Source organism: Elephantulus edwardii, unplaced genomic scaffold, assembly GCF_000299155.1.
Source record: "Elephantulus edwardii isolate Elephantulus edwardi_28Jun2011 unplaced genomic scaffold, EleEdw1.0 scaffold00094, whole genome shotgun sequence".
Classification (NCBI taxonomy): domain Eukaryota; kingdom Metazoa; phylum Chordata; class Mammalia; order Macroscelidea; family Macroscelididae; genus Elephantulus; species Elephantulus edwardii.
In genome coordinates, this window is record NW_006399844.1 from 5,127,801 (window position 1) to 5,151,661 (window position 23,861).

The 23,861-nt window shown below is 40.7% G+C and overlaps 2 protein-coding genes across 2 annotated transcripts in view; both read left to right on the forward strand.

Moving 5' to 3' along the window:
- Positions 1-8,456, forward strand: part of LOC102850326 (U3 small nucleolar RNA-associated protein 6 homolog) — a 32,315-nt gene extending 23,859 nt beyond the window's left edge. The window contains exons 15-19 of the mRNA XM_006890937.1: positions 1,874-1,954; positions 2,131-2,240; positions 3,082-3,148; positions 6,413-6,485; positions 8,258-8,456. Coding sequence (XP_006890999.1) covers positions 1,874-1,954; positions 2,131-2,240; positions 3,082-3,148; positions 6,413-6,485; positions 8,258-8,415 — 489 coding nt within the window. The 3' untranslated portion in view covers positions 8,416-8,456. The remainder of the gene's footprint in view (positions 1-1,873; positions 1,955-2,130; positions 2,241-3,081; positions 3,149-6,412; positions 6,486-8,257) is intronic.
- A 6,403-nt stretch (positions 8,457-14,859) lies between these two features.
- Positions 14,860-21,719, forward strand: COPRS (coordinator of PRMT5, differentiation stimulator). Its single transcript, XM_006891067.1, has 4 exons — positions 14,860-14,958; positions 15,074-15,182; positions 20,377-20,598; positions 21,550-21,719. Exons 1-4 carry the CDS (start codon positions 14,860-14,862, stop codon positions 21,717-21,719), a joined length of 600 nt encoding a protein of 199 aa, XP_006891129.1.
- Positions 21,720-23,861: the final 2,142 nt, after the last annotated feature.

Genomic DNA, 23,861 nt, shown 5'->3' on the forward strand with positions numbered 1-23,861 from the left:
TGTATCTGCCAATTCCTTTCGATACAATGACTCAGTATATTCCTTCCATCTTCTTTTAATACTTCCTGGATCATTTACTATTCTGCCTAAAGCATCCTTCATTATAGCAACTCGAGGTTTGAATTTGTTCTTCAGTTCCTTGAGCTTAAGAAATGTTGAACGAGTTTGGCCCTTTTGATTTTCCGACTCTAGCTCCTCACACATTTCATTTTAATATTTTGCTTTGTCATTCCGTGCTGCCTTTTGTAATCTTCTGTTCAGCTCTTTAGTATCTTGAATTCTTCCTTGTGCGTTAGCTTCTCTAATAACATGAAATAACATTTGAGCAAGAGCCTATGGTGATGAAGGATGAAGTTCAAGCTACTTTGGAGGAAACAGCAAAAAATATGGCCCCAGGAATAGATGGTATACCAATTGACATATTTCAGCTAACAGATGCTGCCCTGGATGTGCTCAACCAAGTTGTGCCAAGAAATCTGGAGAACAACCACTTGGCCAACTGACTGAAAGAGATCTTTATTTGTTCCCATTCCAAAGAAGGGTGACCCAACTGAGTGTGGAAACTGCAGAACAATATCATTGGTTTCACATGCAAGCAAGATTCTACTGAAGAGTATCCAAAAACAGCTGGAACAGCACATCAGCAGAGACCTGCCAGAAGTCCAGGCTGGGTTTAGGAGGGCTCATGGTACTAGGGATATTGTAGCTGATGTTAGTTGGATCTTAGCTGAAAGCAGGGAATACCAGAAAAATATATATCTGTGTTTCATTGATTATGCAAAGGTGTTTGATTGTGTGGATCATAACAAAATGTGGCTGACTCTGAAAAGAATGGGAATCCCAGAACATTTAATCGTGCTAATGTGAAACCTATACTTGGACCAAGAGGCAGTCGTCAGAACAGAGCAGGGCAACACTGCATGGTTCAAAATTGGGAAGGGTATAACATCTCCATACCTTTTCAACCTGTATGAAGAGCCGATTATCCGAGAGGCTGGGCTTTATGAGGAGAATTGTGGCGTCAGGATTGGTGGAAGATCTATTAACAATCTGTGTTATGCAGATGACACAACCCTACTTGCTGAAACTGAGAAGGACCTCATGCACTTGTTGCAGAGGGTCAAGGACTGCAGCCTTCAGTATGGACTGAGGCTCAATGTCAAGAAGACAAAGATTCCCACCACTGGACCAATTGGTAGCATCAGGATGGATGGCGAAGAGATTGAGATTGTTCACAGCTTCAGTTTGCTCGGCTCCATGGTCAACACTCTTGGCACCAGCATTCAGGAAATCAAAAAACGTATTGCGATGGGAAAGTCTGCTGTTAGGGACCTCTCTAAAGTACTCAAGAGCAACGGTCTCTCTGGAGACTAAGGTGCGCCTGATACAGGCCATGGTCTTTGCAATCACTTGTTATGCATCAGAAAGTTAGTTGGACAATGGACTAGGCAGGATAGAAGGAGAATTGATGCCTTTGAACTGTGGTGCTGGAGAAGAGTATTGAATGTACCATAGACTGCCAAGAAAACAAAGAGATTCATCCTGGAGAGGTTTAAACCATGCTACTCCTTGGAGGCAAGGATTCTGGGGCTTCGTCTGACATACTTTGGACATGTTGTAAGGAGAGACAGGTCCTTGGAGAGGGACATCATGCTTGGGAGGGTAGAGGGACAGCGCAGGAGGGGAAGACCCTCTATTCAGTGACTGGGGTAATCGGGATGGGTGTATCAGAGGCAGTGGGATTGGCACAGGATAGAGCAGGGTTTAGGGCTGTTGTACATAGGGTCACTATGAGTCGCAAACAACTCAGTGGCACATAACAACAGCAACAATGCTAATTTAGCAGTTTTCTAACTTTTTTAATTGTAAACAGGCTTGCCTGCCATTGTGGATTTCCTGGGCAGAGTGGAGTGAAAATACCAGAAGCCCAGAAGATGCTGAAGCAGTCTTTAAGGTATCCGTCCCCTGCTGAGTCTTGGCATGTGTGGGGAATAAGTAACTGTGCCCACTGATTGATAGGTTTTACAGGTATTTTTCGGTACTGTTGGTAGCCTTACATAGTTTCGGGGAAATTTGTTTTTGATGTTTCTCAGTTTTGTCATGTAATTTGGTTCTTTTTTTGAATTGTAGAAGGCATCCCTAGTGGTCACAGGTGCTGACTCAGTAACCCTGAAGGAGAAGTATCTAGATTGGGCTTATCGAAGTGGTGGCTACAAAAAGGCCAGAGCAGTGTTTAAAAGGTACTCATGGTGTGTCAGCTCTTCTGTAGGTGTTGTCTCGCCAGACCCATCTTCTATACACAGTTTATATGCACCAGAATAACTGTAGAAATAATGCAGATGATTTTTTCCAAAAGTAATGTGTTTTTTTAACAGAAAAAAGTTAATTCCCTCTGTGCACAATACAAAAGAAATGAAAATAACTATAATTCATTGTAATATCATCATCAGAAAAACTAATGTTAATATATAATTTTTACTTTTTTTTTAACATAGTTTTTACCCTGTAAATCTGATTTATGTTGTCTGTAATTTCTTTGATCAACATTAAACTGGGCATTTCTCTCCCACTAGTACAAATTCCTCATGAGCATTACATATGGAAAATAGCTGTGATACACCATGTAGTGGATGTGCCATAATTTTTTTGGCAGTGTAATAGTGCTTTGATGAATGTCTGCACGCTTTGTCCACATTGGGAATTATTTCCTTGGACTGTATTCTTATATATGGAATTGTTGGTCTTCATCCAAAAGACCCTGAGAGATAGTAGGATAAATTTAAAACCCTAAAAGTGACAAGAAAACTGGATAGGGAAAAAGAAAAGTTTAGTGGTGGGTTAGAGCAAGTCCTTTTAGATATAAAGCAATGTGAGTGACTTGTGTTCAGTGCATGTTCCCCCATTGCATGGTGGCTGACTCTGTTGTCGAGGCACAGATTAGATGTGGTTGGGTTTATGAGATAGGTGTTTTGTCTTTTTTTTTTAAACTTTTTTTAAGGGTTTTTTCTGTTGTTTGTTTCCTTTTTATCTGCAAGGTAAAATTTCTTTCCTCATCCTTACTTCCCCTTTTTTCTTTTGTAGTTTACAGGAAAGCCGTCCATTTTCAGTTGAATTTTTCAGGAAAATGATCCAATTTGAAAAGGAGCAAGTAAGTGTTTTATCTAGTCTTTATTGGGAAAATGAGTTTGTGGGTTCTGTTAGCATTTTGTTATTTAAAAACTGTCATTATAGCAGCGTGAATTTCTGGTATACAAGTCCAACCTTTTTTTCATAGACATAGCTTAAGAATGGTGGTGGTGGTTATGTGTTTTTTAAGTTGGAACTCATTCATAGCTATCTTCCAGTGGGTTTAAGAGGCAGTAATAGCATGGGAGAAGATTGCTTATCTTTCTCCCTTAAAGCAGCTGGTGGGTTCAGACCACGTACCTTTGGGATTGCAGCACAACTTCTTAATCACTAGGCCTCCAGAGCTCCCTAAAGAATGATAATCAAGTTGAAAAAAAGAACATATATAATAAATAGAAACACTCATTTGTCAGTCCTTTTAGGCACCTTTCCATGCCTCCTGGTGTGCTAGCTGTCTCTTGCATTGAATTGTGAGATGGTGAGCCTGCCCTCAGTAACTGTTACTCTTGTCATAAAACTGAATTTGTGGGTGAAGATTCAATCAAGAGTCTTACTTAAAGAAAAATTAAAAAAAAAAAATTGTAGGGTATCAATGATCCTGTTACATTAGTACAACCAACCATATTTATTTTGTAAATGTGTTCCTTTTCTTCATGGTTACAGTTATCTTTAATGGTTTTATTATTCTTAAACCATAGAGTTATTTTTCTCCCCCTCCTTTTAAAACTTTCCATCATTATATAGTTTATTTTTGGTTTAAGTCTTTTGTTCATATAGCTTCCTCCTCCAGTTTTCTTCTTTATAATTTTGTTGGTTTGCATATAATCATTTATATATATCGTGTTCTGTACATGTACTTTGTTTTATACAATCATTGGTATTTTATGTAATTAATTACCATTTCTCTTTGCCTGATTTCACAAGCCTCCATTAAATCTGTTTGATTACTTCACACTCCCACTGACCTCTCTTATCCTAGTGATTTTCCCCCTTCCTCTTTTTCTGCCCTCCTCCTCTTCTTTCCCTTCTGAACATTTATATACATCTTACTCAGTTATCTTCTTCTTTTCACAAGTGACCTTATGCCATATTTGTCTTTAATGTGACTGAGATATTTCCCTACCCAAATGCTATCTAGTCTCTCCCAAGTTATGTAGTATTTTACAAAATTGTTGCTCGTTAGTGCTGCCTGGTATTCCACTGTTTGAATGTACCACAATTTTTTAGTCCATTAATTTGTTGATGGGCATTTGGGTAGTTTCCTTTTTTTTTCCTATTTTGAATAACACTGCTATGAACTTAAATATACACTCAATTTTTTCCGTGAGTTAAATTTTTATGTCTATGGTGTGGATGGCTCAGTACTGGGCAGGGTTTCATATGTGTTGTAGGGGTCTTTATGAGTTGGAACCAAGTCATTGCCACCTAAAAACAGCATGATCATATATTGCCATATAATCCTTCAAAAAAAAAAGTTCTTTATAGTAGTTTGACAAATACACCAGTATACTTCTCAGTCTTCAGCTTGATTGATTCCTCTTCTATTTTAACTGTTATGCATTACTCTTAGGTGAATTTTGAAGTTTCTAATTAGCACTTTTGATTTGACTCATTGTTGTGTGAGTCAGGTATCTGTTTGTGATCTCTGTCCATTTCTTCATTATATCGTCTAGTACAGGAGGTAATGGAGGTAGTGATGTAATGGCCCATAGCTTGGTTTCAAATCCCTAACACAATAGTTAGGTGCCTTAGGTTAGCCACTGAATTCTACGCCTCAGCACCCTCATGTGTAAGAGAGGTCAGGAGGTCTCTTTGTCGGTAAGATTACTTCATGAAGAGGATTTTGCATAGTGCTGTGTACATTCTGCCTCAACAAAATATTGTTTTTCATGCGTATGCAAAATACAAGGTTTAATTGAGTTTCTATTAGTACAGTCCCAGTGAAGAGAAATTTGAAAAGTGAAGTAGCTATGAGGTACATGAAAGGCTTTAATAAACATGTTGATTATTTTGAAAAGGAAACAGATATGCATTTAAATAGAATTTAAAAAAAAAGAATTTAAAACATTGATTGTTATTTAAATTAGTACCAGCTGCTTAGCTTTTTACTAATTATCAGCATTTTAAATTTAATACTCATAGTTTCCGTAAGAGGTAGTCATGGGTTAGAAACTTAATGTCAGAGGATTAAAAAGAAATTTTAAAAAGTCTTAAAGTTGATGAAACTAGTACTTATTTGTACTTTGCTTTGATATAAAAGTTTCAAGAGGAGGCATAGTGAACATGTCAGAGCCTGGTGCTCAGAAAGGAAAAAACGATGGCATTAGGTAGAACTTGCTCCTTTATCTTTTTTAGTTATATTCTACCCATCTGATAGGCCCTCAGATATATGTGAATCTGTCCAGTTTCCTCACTGAGAATTGAGTATGCTTTCCTCGTGGCATCATGAATCATAGGGTTGATTTTAACTCCTAAAAGCCTTGAAGCCTTGAATGACAGGACAACCTGTAGGGTTTTCTGGGCCCTCATCTTAATGGACGTAGATTTCCAGCTGTTCTTTCCCTCACACCTGGTGGGTAATTGACTCCACTCTGCTGACTTTTGGATTAGCACCTGAGTCCTTAATTGCCCTGCCTCCCAAGCTGTCTCCTGTGATACCGTTTGTTACTGGTAGGTGTGGCTCACTTGGCTCCAACTCAGAGTGACCCTGTTGACAGCAGAAGGAAATACTGTCTGGTCCTGTGCCATCCTCACAACCATTGTTATATTTGTTCCTTGAGTCCATTGTTGAAACTCCACTGTCAGTCTGTTTTGCTGAGGGTCTTCTTCTTTTTCTCTAACCATCTACCTTTCCCAGAATTACGTCCTTTCCCAGGGACTAATCTTTCCTTAAAACATGCTACTATAGCCTGGTGCTTTTTTAAATGCTTAGTGTTTATTTCACTTTGCTAAGCAATATAATTAATTGCTTGTGTTTGACTTTTCTCTGAAATAGAGCTAGGCTTTGTTTAACTTAATGACTCCAAACCCCACAGCTGTTGAGTTGATTCCAACTCATCCAGACTCTGTATTAAGTGTCTGAGGTAAATAGTTCCAGAGGAGACTGCCCATCTTCCTCTCACAGTGCAACTCATGGACTTGAACCGCTGATCTTGTGGTTAGCAGCATACACCTAACACATTATACCCCTAGGCCTCCTACCTAGCAGTAAATGCTTTAATGTTGTTGAAATGACTTTGAAACATACATTAGACTTCTGATGCAGAATTATCTGTTATTTCTGCAGGAATCCTGCAAGATGATGAATTTAAGAGAATTCTATGAGAGGGCTTTAAGAGAGTTTGGGTCTGTAGATTCTGGTAAGTAAACTTCAAGTACAGACACACTAGTGTCAGGGTATACAGTCTGTAACTGTATGTATAGTTATCACAGTGTTTCTTCGCTTCTTTTTAAAAAGTCAAGTCTTTTTTTTAAGAATGAAGTTATGGATCCCTCCCCTGCTTTCCTCCTTTTGTTCATAAACACATGCACACTATTTTGAGTATAATTTCAAGAATTCTTAAGCCCAAGGGTTCATGGTCATATTAAGAACCATGAATTAGAGAAAGATTTTCTTGGTTTAGTTCTAAAAAACATATTCAAAAGGAGTAAGTTACTCTCTTCTTTGCAAATAATAAGCACATTATACCTGTTTTTGCCAGCTGTGTCAAAGAGCCACTGTTATTTTTGATAGGCTATGCAGAATTTTTTTGCATATGTTGGTGACTTCACTTGACACCAATATAACTAAATTACGAAATAGGCTGACCAAGTGGATTCACTTGACACTATCTGATAAAGTTTTCACATTTAATTGTTGAGCTAATTCACTGTAATTATAACTTAAATGACTAGAAACAAGCACATAGTTTTGATTGTTTATTTTCCAATTACCGAGGACTATTAAACTTGATCCCTGATTGCTTGACCATGGCTTTATACTTTCACTGTAAAATTCTATCCAAAATTAGTATTTTTTTAAAATTTGTTTTATTATTTTTTGTGTGTGTACCGTCAAATTGGATCTGACTGGTACAGGAGGAGATTGCCCCTCCTTCTCCAGCAGAGCATCTGGTGGATTTGAACTGTGTGCCTTTGGTATTGCAGTGCAGCTTCTTGCCACTAGGTCACCAGATCAAAATTAGTATTTTTTTTTAACTTTTGTGTACATACATATATAAGAGGAGAGGAGAGAAAGTGACCAGAATGAAAACGAAAACCAAACCAGAATGATATACTTTACCAGGAACAGGGGAGGGCAGGTGACTGAGTTCTAATTGTATTTTAGAAGGTCCTAGGTCATGAACATGCACTATTTGTGGGCATGCTATACCAGAATTATTTTATGTTATTACATCCTTTCCTCATTTTATATCCATGGGTAGTTATTTGTGGGAGGGGGAAAAAATGTTAATAATATAGATCAGAACCAAAATAGAACAAGAGTTAACAGCGAAGGGTAAAAGTGGGACACAAATTGGCATTAATTGTCTTAATTCCACTGCCTTCATTGTAGAACTTGTATATTAAGTAAAATGTGAGGCTTTTTACATAAACGCATGTATAGTTACTAACAAGCCTTATACATTAAGAAAAAAGAATTAGCTTCTTCATGGTTTCACTGGCTTTTTTTCTTGGTGAAACAAATGAAAAGCTGCAGTTTTTGCTACCCTAGGCAAATTTTACTAGCAAGTTGTACTATTAGTTAAATGGAGTCAGTTGTATCTTGAAAGAGACTCGGCAAGTCCTTCCTCTAAAATATTTGCTGCTTTTAAAATTAACTTCCTATTGTAATTTGAGTAACTTTTGTAATAGAGTAAAATGGTTTTACAGTCAACAAGAATTTACTGTTTTTGACTTAAAATAACCTACTGTCATTGTTAAGATGAAATTTTCTACCTTGAAAATAAGTTTTGATATACCCTATGGAGAACCCAAATGCAAAAGGCTTTGTTTTATATAGGGCTTTAGGGAAATGACAGCAAGAAGTTCAATTTCTTAGAAATCTTGAGTTGAAAGTAGCATTAAATAAATTTGACAGTAAAGCCCTACCAGTTATGTTTGCAGTAATTTTTTTTTGTCTTCTTTCAAGATCTTTGGATGGATTACATCAAAGAGGAATTGAATCACCCTCTTGGTAGACCTGAGAACTGCGGCCAGATCTATTGGCGAGCCATGAAGATGTTGCAGGGAGAGTCTGCTGAAGCATTTGTGGCTAAGCATGCAATGCATCAGGCTGGCCAGTTGTGAAAAGAACACATTCAACTTCGTGGAAAAGTTTTATAAGAGCCTTGGGTAGTAAGGAGGAGCTCTGGTGGCCTAGTGGCAAGAGGCTGCACTGCAATCCCAAAGGTGTGCTGTTCGAATTCACCAGATGCTCTGCTGTGCCACTCAGATCCAGTTCGATGGTACACCAAATTAAAAATTAAAAAAAAAAAGAGCCTTGGACAGATTTTCAGTTTGAATGTGCTTTGAGATAACTGATAAGACAGAAGTCTGATTTTGAGACCTGCTTATTTTATATTACTGTATTAATTTTTAATTCCAGAAAAAAGAACTACTATGTCAGTAGTCAAAAACTGCTTGTTGAGATTGGACCTGTTTCAGGTCATAAATGTTTTCCAAAATACATGGAAATCATACAACTGAGTTTAATTTATAAACTCTTCCCTTTGTCAGTTGAATTGGAGGAGAAGGTAGAGTTCTGTTTATTTTCTCTTCATTACAGAAGCGACATACGTAATAATGCATTTATTATAGAAAATATCAAAGCAGTGGGAAGAACAGTGTGGAGAAGTAAAAACATCCTGTAACCAACCTTACCATCTGGAGTTAAACTCCATAATTTGATTTACTTTATGGGAATTTATACTCATTCATTCAGGAAATACCTGAGTGCCTGGCATGTCAGCAAAGAAAGAAGAGGCCTTTTGGTATGGAGGTGGAGAGATTGCAGAACAGAGCTGACTGGTTAAAGCAGAAGAGGAGGAGGTGCTGAGAAGTGAGGAAAAGGTCTTTAAAAAGGCATTTACATGTGGCGAGCTCTGGTGGCCTAGTGGCAAGAAGGTGTACTGCAATCCCAGAGATGCACGGTTCAAATCCACCAGATGCTCTGCTGGAGAAGGAGGAAAAATCTCCTCCTGTACCAGTCAGATCTGATCTGACAGTACACACACACACACAAAATTAAAAAAAAAAAAAAGGCATTTACATTCTAAAAGTGTCGTTTATCTCTGGGACCATTCAGCAGAGTGATTTACATTGGGTAAGCCCAGAAACAAAGGCATCAGAGCAATCCAGACGGGCTTCAGAAGTGATACAAAAAAGAGTAACTTAGAGGGGAAGAGCACATTCAGCGAGGATGGGAGGCAATTGTTAGAAATTTTATCTTTGAACTTTATAATGTCATTGAGAATATTGTTTACTGCAGTTTATATCTGTGTCCAGTTTAATACCGGTATGTGCCATTTAACATCAGTTCAGAGTGTCTGTCTGAATATATGTCAGTGAGCCAAGGCACTCAGGTGTCTGATTACCAGGATGCCAGACTTCTGTCTTGAAACTGGAGCTCCACTTCAGCCACCTCCTGCGTGTAGCTCGAAGTCACCTGGGCTCTGGTGATGGAGGTCCAGGCCCAACCTTCCAAACTTGGTCTGCCCCAGCTCCTGAAACTAAGCTGGTCAAACTTAGACATTTTACTTGATGTGGTCCTGTAGAGCTTGACGGATAGGTATGCACTCTGGTTGCCCCAGCCCTAACTCAGGTGCCCTTTGACCTCTTTCTCCTGCACTGTCACCTCCTTGGGCACATTGTCTCACAGGTGAACGGGCCTTCCCTGCAGCTGGCTTAGCAGAGAAGGCAGTGACAACTGGATAGCCAAGCAGTACCCAGGGCAGTACTTACCTGAGGCGTCTCTTGCTTGTAGTCTTGCTGCTCTCCTGAGGCGTTCCCAGCAGGAGAGACCTGGGTCACATACAACAGTAAAGTCACTTAGTGTCCTGTTTCTCAGAACATGCTGCGGATGTTAAATAACATGTATCTGTATTATGTTATTTGTTTATGTCATGAAATAGCCTTAAAAGCATCTAACATTACTAAAAGGACATTATATAAATGGACCATTATTTATTTTCCTAATCTCTATCATTATTGTAATTTCTGATTTTTGCTTTAATGTTGTTAAAGATTGTTGTAGATCTTTGTTCATATTCAGGACTCAGTTACCCCATAAGCAAAGGGTGAACACAATTTCACTTGCTCCCCGCATCAAAAAAGGGGGGAAAGTATGTGAAGTTCACCACCCATTAGAAAGTAAACACAGTTAAGCCCATCTATACCTTGGCTCAGTGTACGCTGGTGTATATATAGTGTTTAATGGTTAACCCACCCCTGTTAACATTCCTGGTTTTTTTCCTTGAGATATCTGATGGTGGAATTACTGGAGAAAAGGATTGCTGAATTTTGTATGTATTGTCAACATGGTTCTTCCAAGCCTTGCATGAGAGCACCAACATTCTTAAGCTGTAACACTGGTTTTAACCTTTTTACTAGGTAAAAAATGACATTGTTTTAATGTTCATTTCTTTACTATTAGTGAAATAATTTTTTTTCATGTCTTCTCCTGTGTTTAATTTTCTGTGGCTTTTTGAATGAATTATAAGACTTCTTCCTAATTATAAAACTTTTTATATACTTAAAGAATATTAATCTTCTGCCTCTGGTTCACTACAAATAATTTATGCCTAGAATTTTTAAATGATAATTTTGACATCCAGAGGAGTTTTGGTTATTTTTATTTTTGTAAGAAATACTGAAAATACATAAAGTCTGTCTCCTGCTAAGATTAACTCATGTTTTCTTCTCTGTTCACCCCCAGCAGTTAACTAAATTTTGGGATACCATTTATAGCCAATACTTTTTTCTGTTCTGATTTATAATGCTACTTATATATTAAATTGTTATGAATATTAGAGACTATTTGGACATTTTTATTTTGAGCTTTCATATATATTATTTGTTTATCATTTGTTTTAAAATCAAGAAATATTTCCTCTTTTCCCCTCTCTGACTTATATCCTGAGTTTAACATTCTCAGTATTACAGAGTGTTTTTAATTTTAGGAGAGAGATACTTGTTAAGTGACAAAGAAGAGAAAGCAAAGGGCTGTGGTTGACTAGTTCTAGCAAGGTCATGAATGTGAGTCACTATGAGGTTCTCACCATTGTCGGTTATGGAAGTGCACCTAGTTTATGTAGAACTCTGGTGGTTTAGTGGCAAGAAACTGCACTTCAATCCCAAAGACATGTCGTTCGAGGCCACCACCTGCTCCACTGGAGAAAGATGGGCAGTCTCCTTGCCTGTGATTAACTGCCTCTAAAAACCTGCTGGAGGGTCAGGTATGGGTCAGTTCCAACTCTGGTACACAACATTCTCTTAGCTAGTACCCTAACCATGTGTAACAATTTAAAATTTATTAAAATTTACATATTCAACTTCTCAGTCACATTGGTCACATTTCAAGTACTTAATAGCCACATGACTATTCTTACTGCTATTGAATTTGTTCCCCTTATAGCAACCCTTTGTGCCTTCCTCACAATCATTGCTGTGTGAGCCCATTATTGCAGCTGGCAAATCAGTCCATGTCATTGAAGGCCTTCCTCTTTTCCACTCATCCTCTTTTTCACCAAAAATGCTGTCTTCCTATCTTTGCTGCACTTCTTAGATAAATTGGTCCATTGTTCGGTCAGTATATTCAACATTCTTGGCTGACACCATATTAAAATGCATCAATTCTTCAAGCTTCCTGATCCGTTTTTACATGCATTTGAAGTGATTGGAAATATTATGGCTTGCGTCAGGTGCACCTTAGTTTTCAAAGTGACTTTTTTTTAAAAGTACTTTAAAGGGATCTTCTGCAGCACATTTGCCCATTGGAGTGTGTCGTTTAGCTTCTTGACTGCTGCTTCCATGCATGCAAATTGTGAGTCCAAGTACAATGAAATCTTTTATAGGTCCAACATTTTCTCTTTTTATCATGATGTTGCTTTTTGGTCCAGTGAGGGTTTTTTATTTTCTATTGCAGTATATATAACCCATTCTGAAGACTAGTTTTGATCTTCATTAAGAAGTTCCTCAAGTCCTTTTTACTTTTCAACAAGTAAGGTTGTGCCACGTGTGTATCACAGGTGGATATGAGTCTTCCTCCTGTCTTAATGCCACACTTTTCTTGTTCACCTTCTCCGTTATTGTTGTTTGTGCCTTTGAGTCAGAACAGACTCCACATTGATGCTCCAGCATGTTTTCAGAGGCTGTCAATCTCACGGGAAGAGATTGCCAGTCTTGCTCCTATAGAGTACTTGGTGGATTTGAACTGCATGCCCTTGAATGGCTAGCATATCTCCTTACCATTAAGCCACCAGAGTTTTCCTCTCAGTTATTTGCACAGTATAAAGATTGGATAAGTATGGTGCGAGGAAAGGCCCTTGACACAGACATCTTTTCTGATTTTAAACCTTGATGTATCTCTTGTTCTGCTTTGAATGACTGCCTCTTGTTCTATGCACATGTTCTGTGTGAGCACAATTAAGGGTTCTGGAATTCTTCGACTTTGCAGTATTATCATGAACCACAAAGCCAAATGCCTTTGTATAATCAATAAAACACATAAATGTCTTTTGGGTATTCTTAACCAAAATCCATCTGACATTAGCGGTTCCACATCATCTAGATCTAGCTTAAATTTTTGGAATTGCCTTGTCAATATATTTCTGCAATTATTTTTTAATTCTCCAAGATTTTACATGAGTATAATACTAATGATACTGTTCAATGATTTATGCCTTGTGTTGGTTCACTTTTCTTTGTAATGGACACAAATAAAAATTTCTTCCAGTTGGTTGACCAGATAGCTATCTTCCACATTTCCTAATACAGGTGAATGGTATTTTCAGTGTTACATGTGTTTGTTAAATCACTTCAACTGATAGTCTGTAATGTTCTGGAGCCTTATTTTTTTGCTAATACCTTCTGTGCAGCTTGGACTTCTTCCTCTGTTAACATTGGTTCTTTATCACTACCTCCTGAAATGGTCGAATGCTGACCTTTTGGTATAGAACTCTTCTGTTCTATTGGTCCTGTGGCATGCCTCTCAACAGTAATTCATCACAGTAAGACATCCTGACAGATAAGTGGTGGGCTATGTGTTTAGTATAGTAGGTAACAGTATATCTATACCATTGAAGAAAGTTCTGTTGGACATTTTTAATTTAAAGCCATTCAGGCTTGAGAAACTGACTTGGATCAGCCAATTACAGCACACATCCATTTTTCCTATAGAAATTATGTGTCAACTCTTGGGCTAGATTTTTTTTTCAAATTACCTATTTACCAACTGCGGATTTTGAGAGGTAAGGAATAGGCTAACTCAGGGTCCCAAAAGATTGTCATAAGTTGCTTGTGAACAAGAAATCCCTGCATCTTGTAACACTATTGCTATAAAATAGGATACACATGAAAGGGTTGGGGAGAGAATGGGAAGAGTGGATAGATAACACATTAGACTGGGTGAGGGCAACTGTCTGAAAGGAATATATGGTCAAACGTATGTATGAACAATTGGAACAAAGGGTGCAGTGTGCACGGTGGGCTGGGGAAGGGTGAGGAGAAAATGCAACAATGAATAAAAAATAATATGGTATATTTAGAAAATTTCCAACTTTTCTAATGTCATCATACGTTTACAGGCTTTATTAGAGATCGACATATTGTGGGGAGAGACAGAGACTGGGTTTTGAGTATTAAAGTAGAGCTCTATTGTGGGGAAAGACAGACTGGGTTTTGAGTATTAAAGTAGAGTTCTTCCGTTATCTATAGGATTTTTTCAGGAGGAACCAGTCCTTGGAAAAAGACTATGCTGGGAAAGGTAACATCGGTGAGAGTGAAGACGACCCTCTATGAGATAGCTTGACAGTGATTACAACAATGGACTTGATGAAGGAGCAGGGCGGGCAAAGATTCAGATCTGTTCAAGGGGTTGTTAGACTTAGTCAATTGACTCAACAGCATCTAACAACAGGATAGGGCTCATCTTCATGTCAGACCCTACCTAGCTCAGAGCACCTTACTTAGAACTTCCAGCATTTAAAGAGGAGGATCAGAGTACTACATCACAGCACGTTTAGAGTTAAGTGTCTAACACATAATAGGAGTTTGGTCAAACTGGTTTTTAGTGGATTAATTTTCGAGATAATCGTTAATTCTCGGTCTAGAGTCAATGAGCTATTGAGTGAAATTCTAAATCAAGTAGAGAAACTTGTGAAGGAATGAAGGGTGAAAGGTGGTTAACAATGACAATTGCACTGAAAAGTCTAGAGAGCTGATTTTCGACACTATTTGTAGAGGATTTGAAGCTGAAACACGCCAGAGGCAGTTAGTCCTCCAGTCGGAGGATTTGGATGGATTGGAAATGCAAACATCAGCATCCCGGTTGGTTTTCCATTCGCAGTCGGCCGCTTTGTCGCGCCCCGCCCCTCTCCCCGCCCCGTCTACCTCATGACCAGCGGGTCCCGCCCCCTCGGTGGGAGCTCGTCTGGTTGATTGGTTCTTCGCGGCGTATTCTCTCGGGCCGCCAGCCAGGCCGGGGCGTCACGTGGCCGAGCAGCGTCCAGGGCGCGGAGCCGCGGGCAGCTTGGCATGGACCCGCAGGCCACCGGGGCCCAGGTGCTGGGGGCGGCAGAGCTGCCGAGGGACTCGCCGCTGCCGGGCGCGCGGGAGGCAGCCCTCAGCTCGGGGGTGAGCGCCGCGCGGGGTCTGCCCCCCGCCACCTGCGGCCGGGCCGGGGCGTTGGGGGCGCGCCGGGCTGGGAGGGGGCTCCGAGCCTGGGGACGCCTTCGCCCGCTCTGAGCAGCCCGCCAACGCGGAGTGCCGTTTGGGTGCGCGCTCGGGCCGGGAACGGCCGGGCCGCGGGGCCCCCCGGCTGTGGGGCGGGAACTGCGAGGGTGTGGGTGGGCGCGTCGGTGGGGAGGGCAGGCTGCCTGCTCCCGGGGCAGCTCTGCGCTTGTAAAGACGAGGTAAATTCTTACGCCTGTGGACTTCAGAAACCGGATACTGTGGGGGGCTTGGGTAGGGGCCAAGTGAGAGGCGAGGAGAGGAATTTCCCTGAAGACGTCCATTGGTAGGGATGCTCAGCTAACCCCCTGTTCTAGCCGATGCCACATGCTCTTTTTCACCCTCTTGATTTTTTTTAAATTTTTTATTTATTATTTTTTTTACAGAGGTTTTGGATTTCCATTCATTCATTGCCGCAATTTTCTCCCTTCCCACCCCTCCCCACCAGCTCGCTTCTCCCTCCGAAGAGAGAAAAAAAGAAAAAAAATTCCTTCATTAGTATACAATTCCCACGTCCCTTCCGCCCACCCCCCACCCCGAGTACACTTCTCTATGCAACCTTAATTCTGGATTCCTGTGCTAACCATAATACTCATTCATATACCACTTCTAACACCTTCTTGATTTTACTGAAATCACAAAGCCTTGCTTGACGCTCGGTTTACAGAAGCTTACTTTTCTTTACTCCCCTGAGAGCTCCTGGGTTTTCAGAGACCTTTATTACATTTGCTGCCTGTGCTGTTTGTGATCGATAATCCTGCCCATGTGCTTGCTCCTTGAGGACAGGCCAGATTTGCTGTGAACGGGTTTATCCAGCGCTTAGCCTGGCCTAGTGTTCTGATAGACAACACAGGTGTTTATTCAGTGAATGAATGGAATACTTGTTAAGGACCAAAAAGGGCACTTAGCCAGAGTATAGTATGCAAAATAAAGTGATACAGCAAATTATTTGGATTGCAAAATGAAATGAGACATTTTAACCAGACACAGCAGGGATGTGCCCTTGGGAGACCATTGGTGCAGGGCAGGTGGTTTGGAGAGAGGAGAGAGAACATGCATCATCTGTTAATGGAGATGGGGCTGAATTCCATGGCCGGTTTTATGGAGGCCTTAGAGAAGGGTTTTGAGCTGAGTCGTGGTGGACTTTGTAACGCAGGCTAAAATAGAATGAGAGTGGGAGTACTGCTTTTGGAGTAGTCTGGGTAAGATACCCTCCAGACAGCACAGTTGCCACTGAAATGAGTTCTTGAGCCCAGCAATGGAGAGAGCATGAATGCTAGTGCTCTGTGCCTGGGTCTTCTGCAGGTGGTAAGCTCAGTAGATGTAGAGCAAAATGAAAAGTAGACTCATATTCAACAAATGTTACTCTGTTGCTATATGTTGGATGTTTCTGTAAAGGCCATCTCATCATGCTTAGGAAACTAGGAAGAGACTCACAGCTGAGCTTCCAGGGGATGACTCAGGCTATAAATCTACCAGGAAGAGAATTTGAGAGGCATGAACTCTGGGTTACCAGCAAACTTCCTACAGACTGCCACCAGAGCATCTTGTTGTTGTTATGTGCTATCATTGCCACACTATGTGCAGCAGCTCTGAAGGCTGCCCTGTCTTGAGCCAGTCTCACTAATTCCTACACACCTATCCCCATTGTATCATTATTATCCTTATTACTGTATCCATCTTATCCCAGGTCCTCCTCTCCTGCGCTCTCCCTCCACCCTTCCAAACATGATGTTCATCTCCAAGGAAAGGTCTTTCCTGGCTACGTGCCCAGTGTATGTGAGATGGAGCTTCAAAAGTCGTAGCCTTTAAGGAGAAACTGGGTTTCACCCTCTCCAAGACAGACATATTTGTTTTCTTGGTGGTCCCATGGTGTCTTCAAGCCTCTTCTACAGCATCACAATTCAAAAGCATTAATACTTCTGTTATTCTTAGTCATTGTCCAGTTCTCTGATGCATAGCAAGTAACTGCAAAGACCATGTTCTGGGCCGGGTGTACCTTAGTGTACCTCAGACAAGGGCTCCCATCTCATCATTGGTTCCCTGCTTTTTGAAGATTTATGATGAAATCATGTAAGCTCCAATTTCCAGGGGAAAAAAATGCAGCCACCTCACTGGCCACTCTGATCAGGCAGTCTGGTGTTGAAAGCACTTTTCTCATTTAGGCTGTGAGCATTTCTTATTCCATCTGGAAAGAGTTCTCAGAGACCATTCAGTGGCAAAATCTTCTGAGTAACGGACCCAGAGATTCCTCTTGGTGGGGAAGATTTCCTTAGTGGAAATCATTGTGGGTGGAAATCATTGTGGAGGAACCAGAGTCCTGTGCCCCTCACCTAGCAATCAGGAAATAGAAAGTACACCGCCAACTATTTGAACATTGTTAACTAGAGGCAAAGTTGTGATCGAAGTAACAGAATCAGAAGTGATCTTTCAGTCCATATTTCCTTTCACGGAGAGAGGGCAGGTCCTTTGGAATGTAGCTTTCTAATAAATCTTTCATTAGCTTTTATCTTTTAAAAAGCCCAGCAAATGACTGTTCAGATATGCAGCTGCAAGAATTCGCTACTAACCCTGGGACTGAGAGAACAAAGTTTGGAATGATTAAAACCAAAGCCTTGGAGAGCTGAAATTCCGGTCTCCAGAGGAGAGTCTCAGCTTGCGAGGAGAGGTTCATAGCGCCTGGGGCTTGGAGTTCTGATGAGTTGACCCTGGTAGAGGCTTTTCCTGCTGGGGAACTGGTAAACTAGAGACAGCTCCTACTGTAGGAAAGAGCACTTGCCATCGGTAAAGAACTGTTGGCATGAGGTTTACAGGACTCAAAGCAGATCCTCCAGCCAGCTTTTGGAGGCTGTAAATCCCAAAGGAGGAGCTGGCTCATTTGTCTCCCTCAGAGCCTCTGGTAGATTCGAACCACTGGAGAGGCACTGTCTTTCGGTTAACACTTCCTACAGACTTAGTTCTTGATGCAGAGTCTTAGACCTGGTATCATAAAACAAAAGTGTGGCTTTGGAGCTGAGATATGATAGTGTAATAAAGGGCATACTCCAGATACCCAAACCCCCAGGTAATTGCGGCTTCTTCCTACAGATTGGCCTTGCCATATCCACCCACTCTCATCAGAAGGAGGGCGAGACTGAGATGGTTCTGGATCGACGAGGCAAGTAGTTGCCAGGAGACTGGGATGAGTGTTGGGAGGCTCGGAGGGAGTGAATGGTGTCCCTGTGCTTCCTGCTACCTTCTCTTTCCAGCCAGTCCTTGCCTTCTTTGCACATTGATGTCTCTGCTTACTGTTTCAGTAATGCCCTTGTTTGGAATCCCTGGAGTTTTCTTACACTCAAACTCATTGCTTCTCTTGAGAGAAACTGTGTGGGACAGTGGAAGGAGCATCTTTGGAGCAAGGCAAAACTCTTTCTGATTTCAGCTCCAGTGAGATAGTCCTGAGCTTGAGCTTTATGGCCTTGCAAAGGAATCTTAGCCTGTCTTCATTTTTAAAGGTGGTAATAATACCTACCTCAGAAGTTGCTGTGAGAATTGAGTGAGAGGATCTAAAATGACAGTGCCCAGTAGGATAATCATTAGCATCCAGTGTTTCAGTGGAAATAAAATCAAATGGAAAATTCAGTTCCTTTAGTTGTACTAACTAAAAAAAAAAAAATCACTGTCACAGAGTTAATTCCAAGTCACAGTGATGGTTTCAGCAGTACAGGACTGCTCTGTAGGGTTTCTAGTGCTTTTGCCGCTTTGGAGAGGCTGGTGGATTCAAACTGCCAGCCTTGAGACTAGGAGCCAAGCGTTTTAACCACTGCACCATCAGGGCTTGTGTATTAGCCACCTTTTTTTAGGTATCCAGTAGCTACTCATGGCTTGAGCTACCTGTTGGACAGCATAAACCGTAACACATTGCTACCATTATAGAAAGTATTATTGGGCAGTGCTGCTCTTGGTAAATAAAGCACAGCGCATAATAGGATACTCATAATAGGATAATAGTACTCACTGAGTGCCTGGAGCAGTGTTCCTCTAAACCACCCCATTCCTTCCCCTTCTCAACTCACGACAGACCTAGCTCCATTTCTTAGATGAGGGAACTGAGGCACGAGAGAGATATATAAATTTGGACCAGTTTTATTCAGTAATTAGCAAAATTGATATTTGAACCCAGGCCATCCTCATCTGCCTTTAACTGTTAACTTCATTGCTTACTAGCTGCTACTGTTATGAATGTTGACACCCTGACCCGTTCTGAGGCGATTTCCTTCCCGCCATCTGAAATGGCATCACCACAGCACCATGTGCTTGGAGGCCTGTTTTCCCTTCCCAGACTCTTATCACCTCATTTTGAGAGCTCTTGGAAACGCCCCTTGCAGGCGTTCTGAGCCAGGAAGAAGAGACATTGTGCTGTGATGGCTTCTGCTCTTCAGTCTGTGCTCCTGCCACTACTCTCCCCTTGTACCCGAGTGCATGGACATGTTTTTTGAGGATAAAGGGAGGAAGAGGAGCTTGTGCTGTGGAAGGGGAGCTTTGGCCAGAGGCTTTATGCGTCAGTGATGTGAGTTGTTGTGTACCATCGAGTTTGAACCAAGTCATAGCTGACCCTGCAGCAGGTTTTCAGAGGCAGTAAATTACACAGGAGATGAATGCTCATCCTTTTCCAGTGGAGCAGCTGGTGGATGCAAACTGTGTACCTTTGTATTGGCAGTGCAATTCCTTACTACTAAACCAACAGAGCTCCCCTTAATGATGTAAATATTCCTATAAATGCAAGCTGCCTGGCTCCTTGGCGTGGATTACAAGGCTTGGCATATTATGGCCTTGTTTAAGGTAAAACATCTGAAAATAAACGATCAGCCCTACTTCTGAAAATGTAAACAAAATATTAGTGCTCAGATGGGTAGGAACTTTTTAACACTTGTTTATTGTATTTCTACTGAGTCTGTCAATTTTATTTTTCCCTAAATTTATTCTAAAGCTATATATGAGTGGTTTGTTATTATGCCTCCCTCCTCATCTGCACCACAAGTCCCTGGACAGCACAGATGGTTAAGCACCACACTGTTCGCCAAAAGGTTGGTGGTTAGGGTTCCAGTCCACTCAGAGGCACCTCAGAAGACTGGCCTGGTGATCGGCTTCCAGCAGGTCTTAAAAACCCAGTGGAGCAATGCTTTGCACATGGGGGTTTTCCTGCGCTGGAATAGTCTCAGCAACAGCTAACAGCAGCATTGACAACTGGTTATTAAGCTTTTCTCTCTCTCTAAGTAGGAGATAGCTTCTCTTTGGTTTGCTCATTGTTTTAAGATCTTTTTCCTTTTGTTGCTTCCTTAGCCAGCGGAGCACAGAGCATCCCTAATGATATTCCTCTCCATGATGAGGGTGCCCCTTCTGATGAGGAAGGCTTTCCTCTGGATGGTGAGGATTCTGATGGGGAGCCCAATGCCTGGGCGCTGCCTGGAGGGGTTTCCAGTGGCCTGCCCAAGGAAGAGACGGCTGGCCTTTTCCATGAGGACTGGGACTTGGAGTTGAAAAGCGATCAAGGGAATCCCTATGGTAGGTGTGGGGTTTCAGGGCTTCTAGGCTGGGACTTCTCAGCCTTGGCTTTCCTACTGTCCTTCAATGCAGGTAGTTTGGAGAAAGGATCAGCGTCTTTGAGCTTAGCCAGATAAATGTTACAAGCCTAACATTTCTGATAATAACTTCTCTTTCATTGACAGAAAGACATGCACTTTTTGAATTTGACTCTTGTATCCATTTGCTGCAACTTAAAAGGATTATTAGTCTCAAAAAAACATGGCTAAATTGAGCAGCCACAGACATGAGGGCTTTGTTACCTATTAATGGCCTTTGTCTTATCAAGAGCCCTTATTTGGGTGAAGAGAAGGGGAAGGTACAGTGAAGCTATTATAAGATAAGATAATAAATGGCATTGATCAGTTGTAATTAATTGTAACAGTATATATGTATGATTGAATAAAAACCAGTTTAAAAACCAAAAGCCCTTACTTGAGAAGTATAAGAGTGGAAGGCTTTGTTGTTGTTATGTACTGTGGGGTTAGATGCATAGCTGATCCTCCAGCAGATATTCAGAAACAGTAGGTGACATGAGAAATTACCTGTCTTATCTCCTTTGGAGCAGCTAGTGGATCCAAACCAAGTTTCTTTGGGCTGTTAGTGCAATTCCTAAGCCACCAGATTGGCTTTTGTTTTTGTTGTGTGTACCTTTGAGTTAGAACTGATCCATAACTGACCCTCCAGAGGGTTTTCAGAGACAGTAAAGCACATGGGAGGAGATTGCACATCCTTCTCCTGTGGAGCAGCTGGCGGATTAGAATTTGCATATTAATTCTACAGGAAGGAACGAGCTCTCTGTGTATGCATGCCTGTTTCAAACAAAAAGTGCAAATTATGTGGTTTGTTCCCTAGACTTTTTTCTTTCCTTTTAGAAAGAGGCTATTTTCCCTTCCCTCCTGCCTTTAATTTGTCTTTTAAAACTGCCTGCAGATGCTGATGACATCCAAGGGAGCCTCTCTCAAGAGATCAAGCCGTGGGTCTGCTGTGCCCCACAAGGAGACATGGTCTATGACCCCAGCTGGCACCATCCACCTCCACTGATACCCCATTATTCTAAGATGGTCTTTGAGACGGGACAGTTTGATGATGCTGAAGATTGAGCATGGAGCTGTTCATTCTGCCTTGTGGCTGGGAGGGAGCTGCCATGTGCAGGTTTCTTTCCCCGCCCTCCTGTCAGCTGTCAGATGTGGGGAAGCGTTTTTCGTGGTTCCCCGGGTCTGAGGTGCACAGACTGGTATTAAGTACAGTCCCCACTGTTGTTCCTTGTTCTTTTCTTGTTCATTGTTAATGTTCTTTGTGGGCTCCTTCTTGGAATGTATGTGTTTGTGTCCAGAGGAGGAGTTGTGTTCTTTATAAATAAAAGTAGAAAAATTTATTTATTTATTTATTTATTTATTGGTCTACTTACCTCTTAACCCTTCTTTTTAAATAGATGTTTCTGAGCAAGGTCTTAACCTCTTCATTTATAGTCTGTGGATTTATTTTAAGGATTGTTGTATGTAGAGACTTAAACTCACTCTATGAAAGGAAGGAAGCTTTTAGTTTTGCTTCTTCAGGCCTGATGTTATTGACCAGGAATTGCAGTCCAAGAGCAGTTGGTTATCTTGTGGCTAATTTCTGTTCCTGTTGATGGAGGAAATTGAACATTTACTTGGGTAACATAGGCTTTTTTATGCTGGTAAATGAAATAGGAAATTAATTAAACCAGGAATTATAGAACACTTAATTTGGATAAAAGCATATTAAACTGTACTTTCCATTTCCTCTTTTAATCCTTGTAATTACCTGCATGACATCCTGTTCTCATTTATCCCATTATTTGTTTATTTACTTGCCTCTGAGTCGATCAGCCTCATGTATGTAGAATGATTTTTTTAAGAGTATACACAGATAACACAGCAAAACTTAAAGCAACAATTTATACATTTGCAATTCAGTGACATTGATTACATTCATCAAATTGTTCAGCCATTTAATCTCATTTTCTTCTATAAGCATAATTTCCACAGCCCCTAAGATTTCTATACAGTTTGTTGACATTGTCAATTTGATGCTGTGTAGATAGTTCTTAAAAGAGCACAATATTCAAGGCTAGACTTTATTTTTATTTTCTAGGACTTGAGACCTTTTTTGGTTAGAGTTTTAAATATTAGGGTAGTAGTTTCCAGTGTTTATCCACTTCCCATGGCTTAGCTTTCAAAAATCTGAAGTCCAGGAGAATTTTAAATTCTGTTTTGCATTTGCCTCTTTTTGATCAGGATTCCTCTATGGAATCTTTGATCAAAATGTTCAGTAATGGTAGCTGGGAAACATCCAGTTCTGCTTTTATGTCATAGGAAGCAGTTTATGGAAACAATTAGCCACACATTCTATATCTTCCTCCTGTTCCTGACTCATTCCTCACTTGCTCCAGGGAAAGAGAGACCAATTATCATGGCTTGAATGACTTCTTGTAAGCTTTTAAGACTCCAGGCATTATGCACCACACTAAATAGGCTATTAGGCCAATTAACAGGCATGTCTAATGAAACAATTACTCTAAATCAAACCAAAGACTCAAATCCCATGAGGATTTAGGATACATGCAAGTGAACTCAGTACCAACTCTTTATTTTTTTAAATATTACATTGACACAGTATTAACCTTGGCCAGGGGTTTCAAAGCTTTGCCCTTTCAGAGCAGATTGTAAGTTACTAGGCGTGTCTTTTAGGTACCTTGGGGTGGTTTTGAACCACCAGCCTTTTAGCTTGTATAGAGCACTTAATCGCTGCACCACTCAGGAACTTCTTAACTCGTTTTAGAAGTGAGGAAAGTAAGACTTAACATTTTTTGGCCTCTCAAGATTAGATAGCCAGTAAGTGGCAGAAACAGCACTTTAAAGGCACCCATGGCCTTAATGTCTCTTCATTGCCCTTGAAAGTGTGAGGTTGCGCTTTGATTGGGCTTTGATCAGCCCAAGCAAGGTTCTTTTGCCTCTTTGGGAGGCTGAGGACTTTTTAACCCCATCTTTGTTGATGGAATCAAGTAAAACCCTCACATCTGAAATCAGAAACTGTTGCCATGACAACAGAAGATCACATTTCCACTGTTTTTCAAAGACTCCAAGAAATGTGTGAACAGGCCATCTACAAAGGCCTTACTTTTATATAATACAAATTATTAAACAATTTTGAGTCATGATAATGGTGTAGTTATGCTCTTTGAAAAGAAAGGCTCTTTTTGATTTGAATGTCTATCAGTG

Excerpts from the sequence above, each read along its gene's own strand:
- COPRS (XM_006891067.1), top strand. The coding sequence starts at position 14,860 with ATGGACCCGCAGGCCACCGGGGCCCAGGTGCTGGGGGCGGCAGAGCTG. Across the intron at positions 14,959-15,073 it reads AGGCAGCCCTCAGCTCGGGG|CCCGCCAACGCGGAGTGCCG; the intron begins GTGAGCGCCGCG and ends CGCTCTGAGCAG. Across the intron at positions 15,183-20,376 it reads GGGTGTGGGTGGGCGCGTCG|CCAGCGGAGCACAGAGCATC; the intron begins GTGGGGAGGGCA and ends TTGCTTCCTTAG.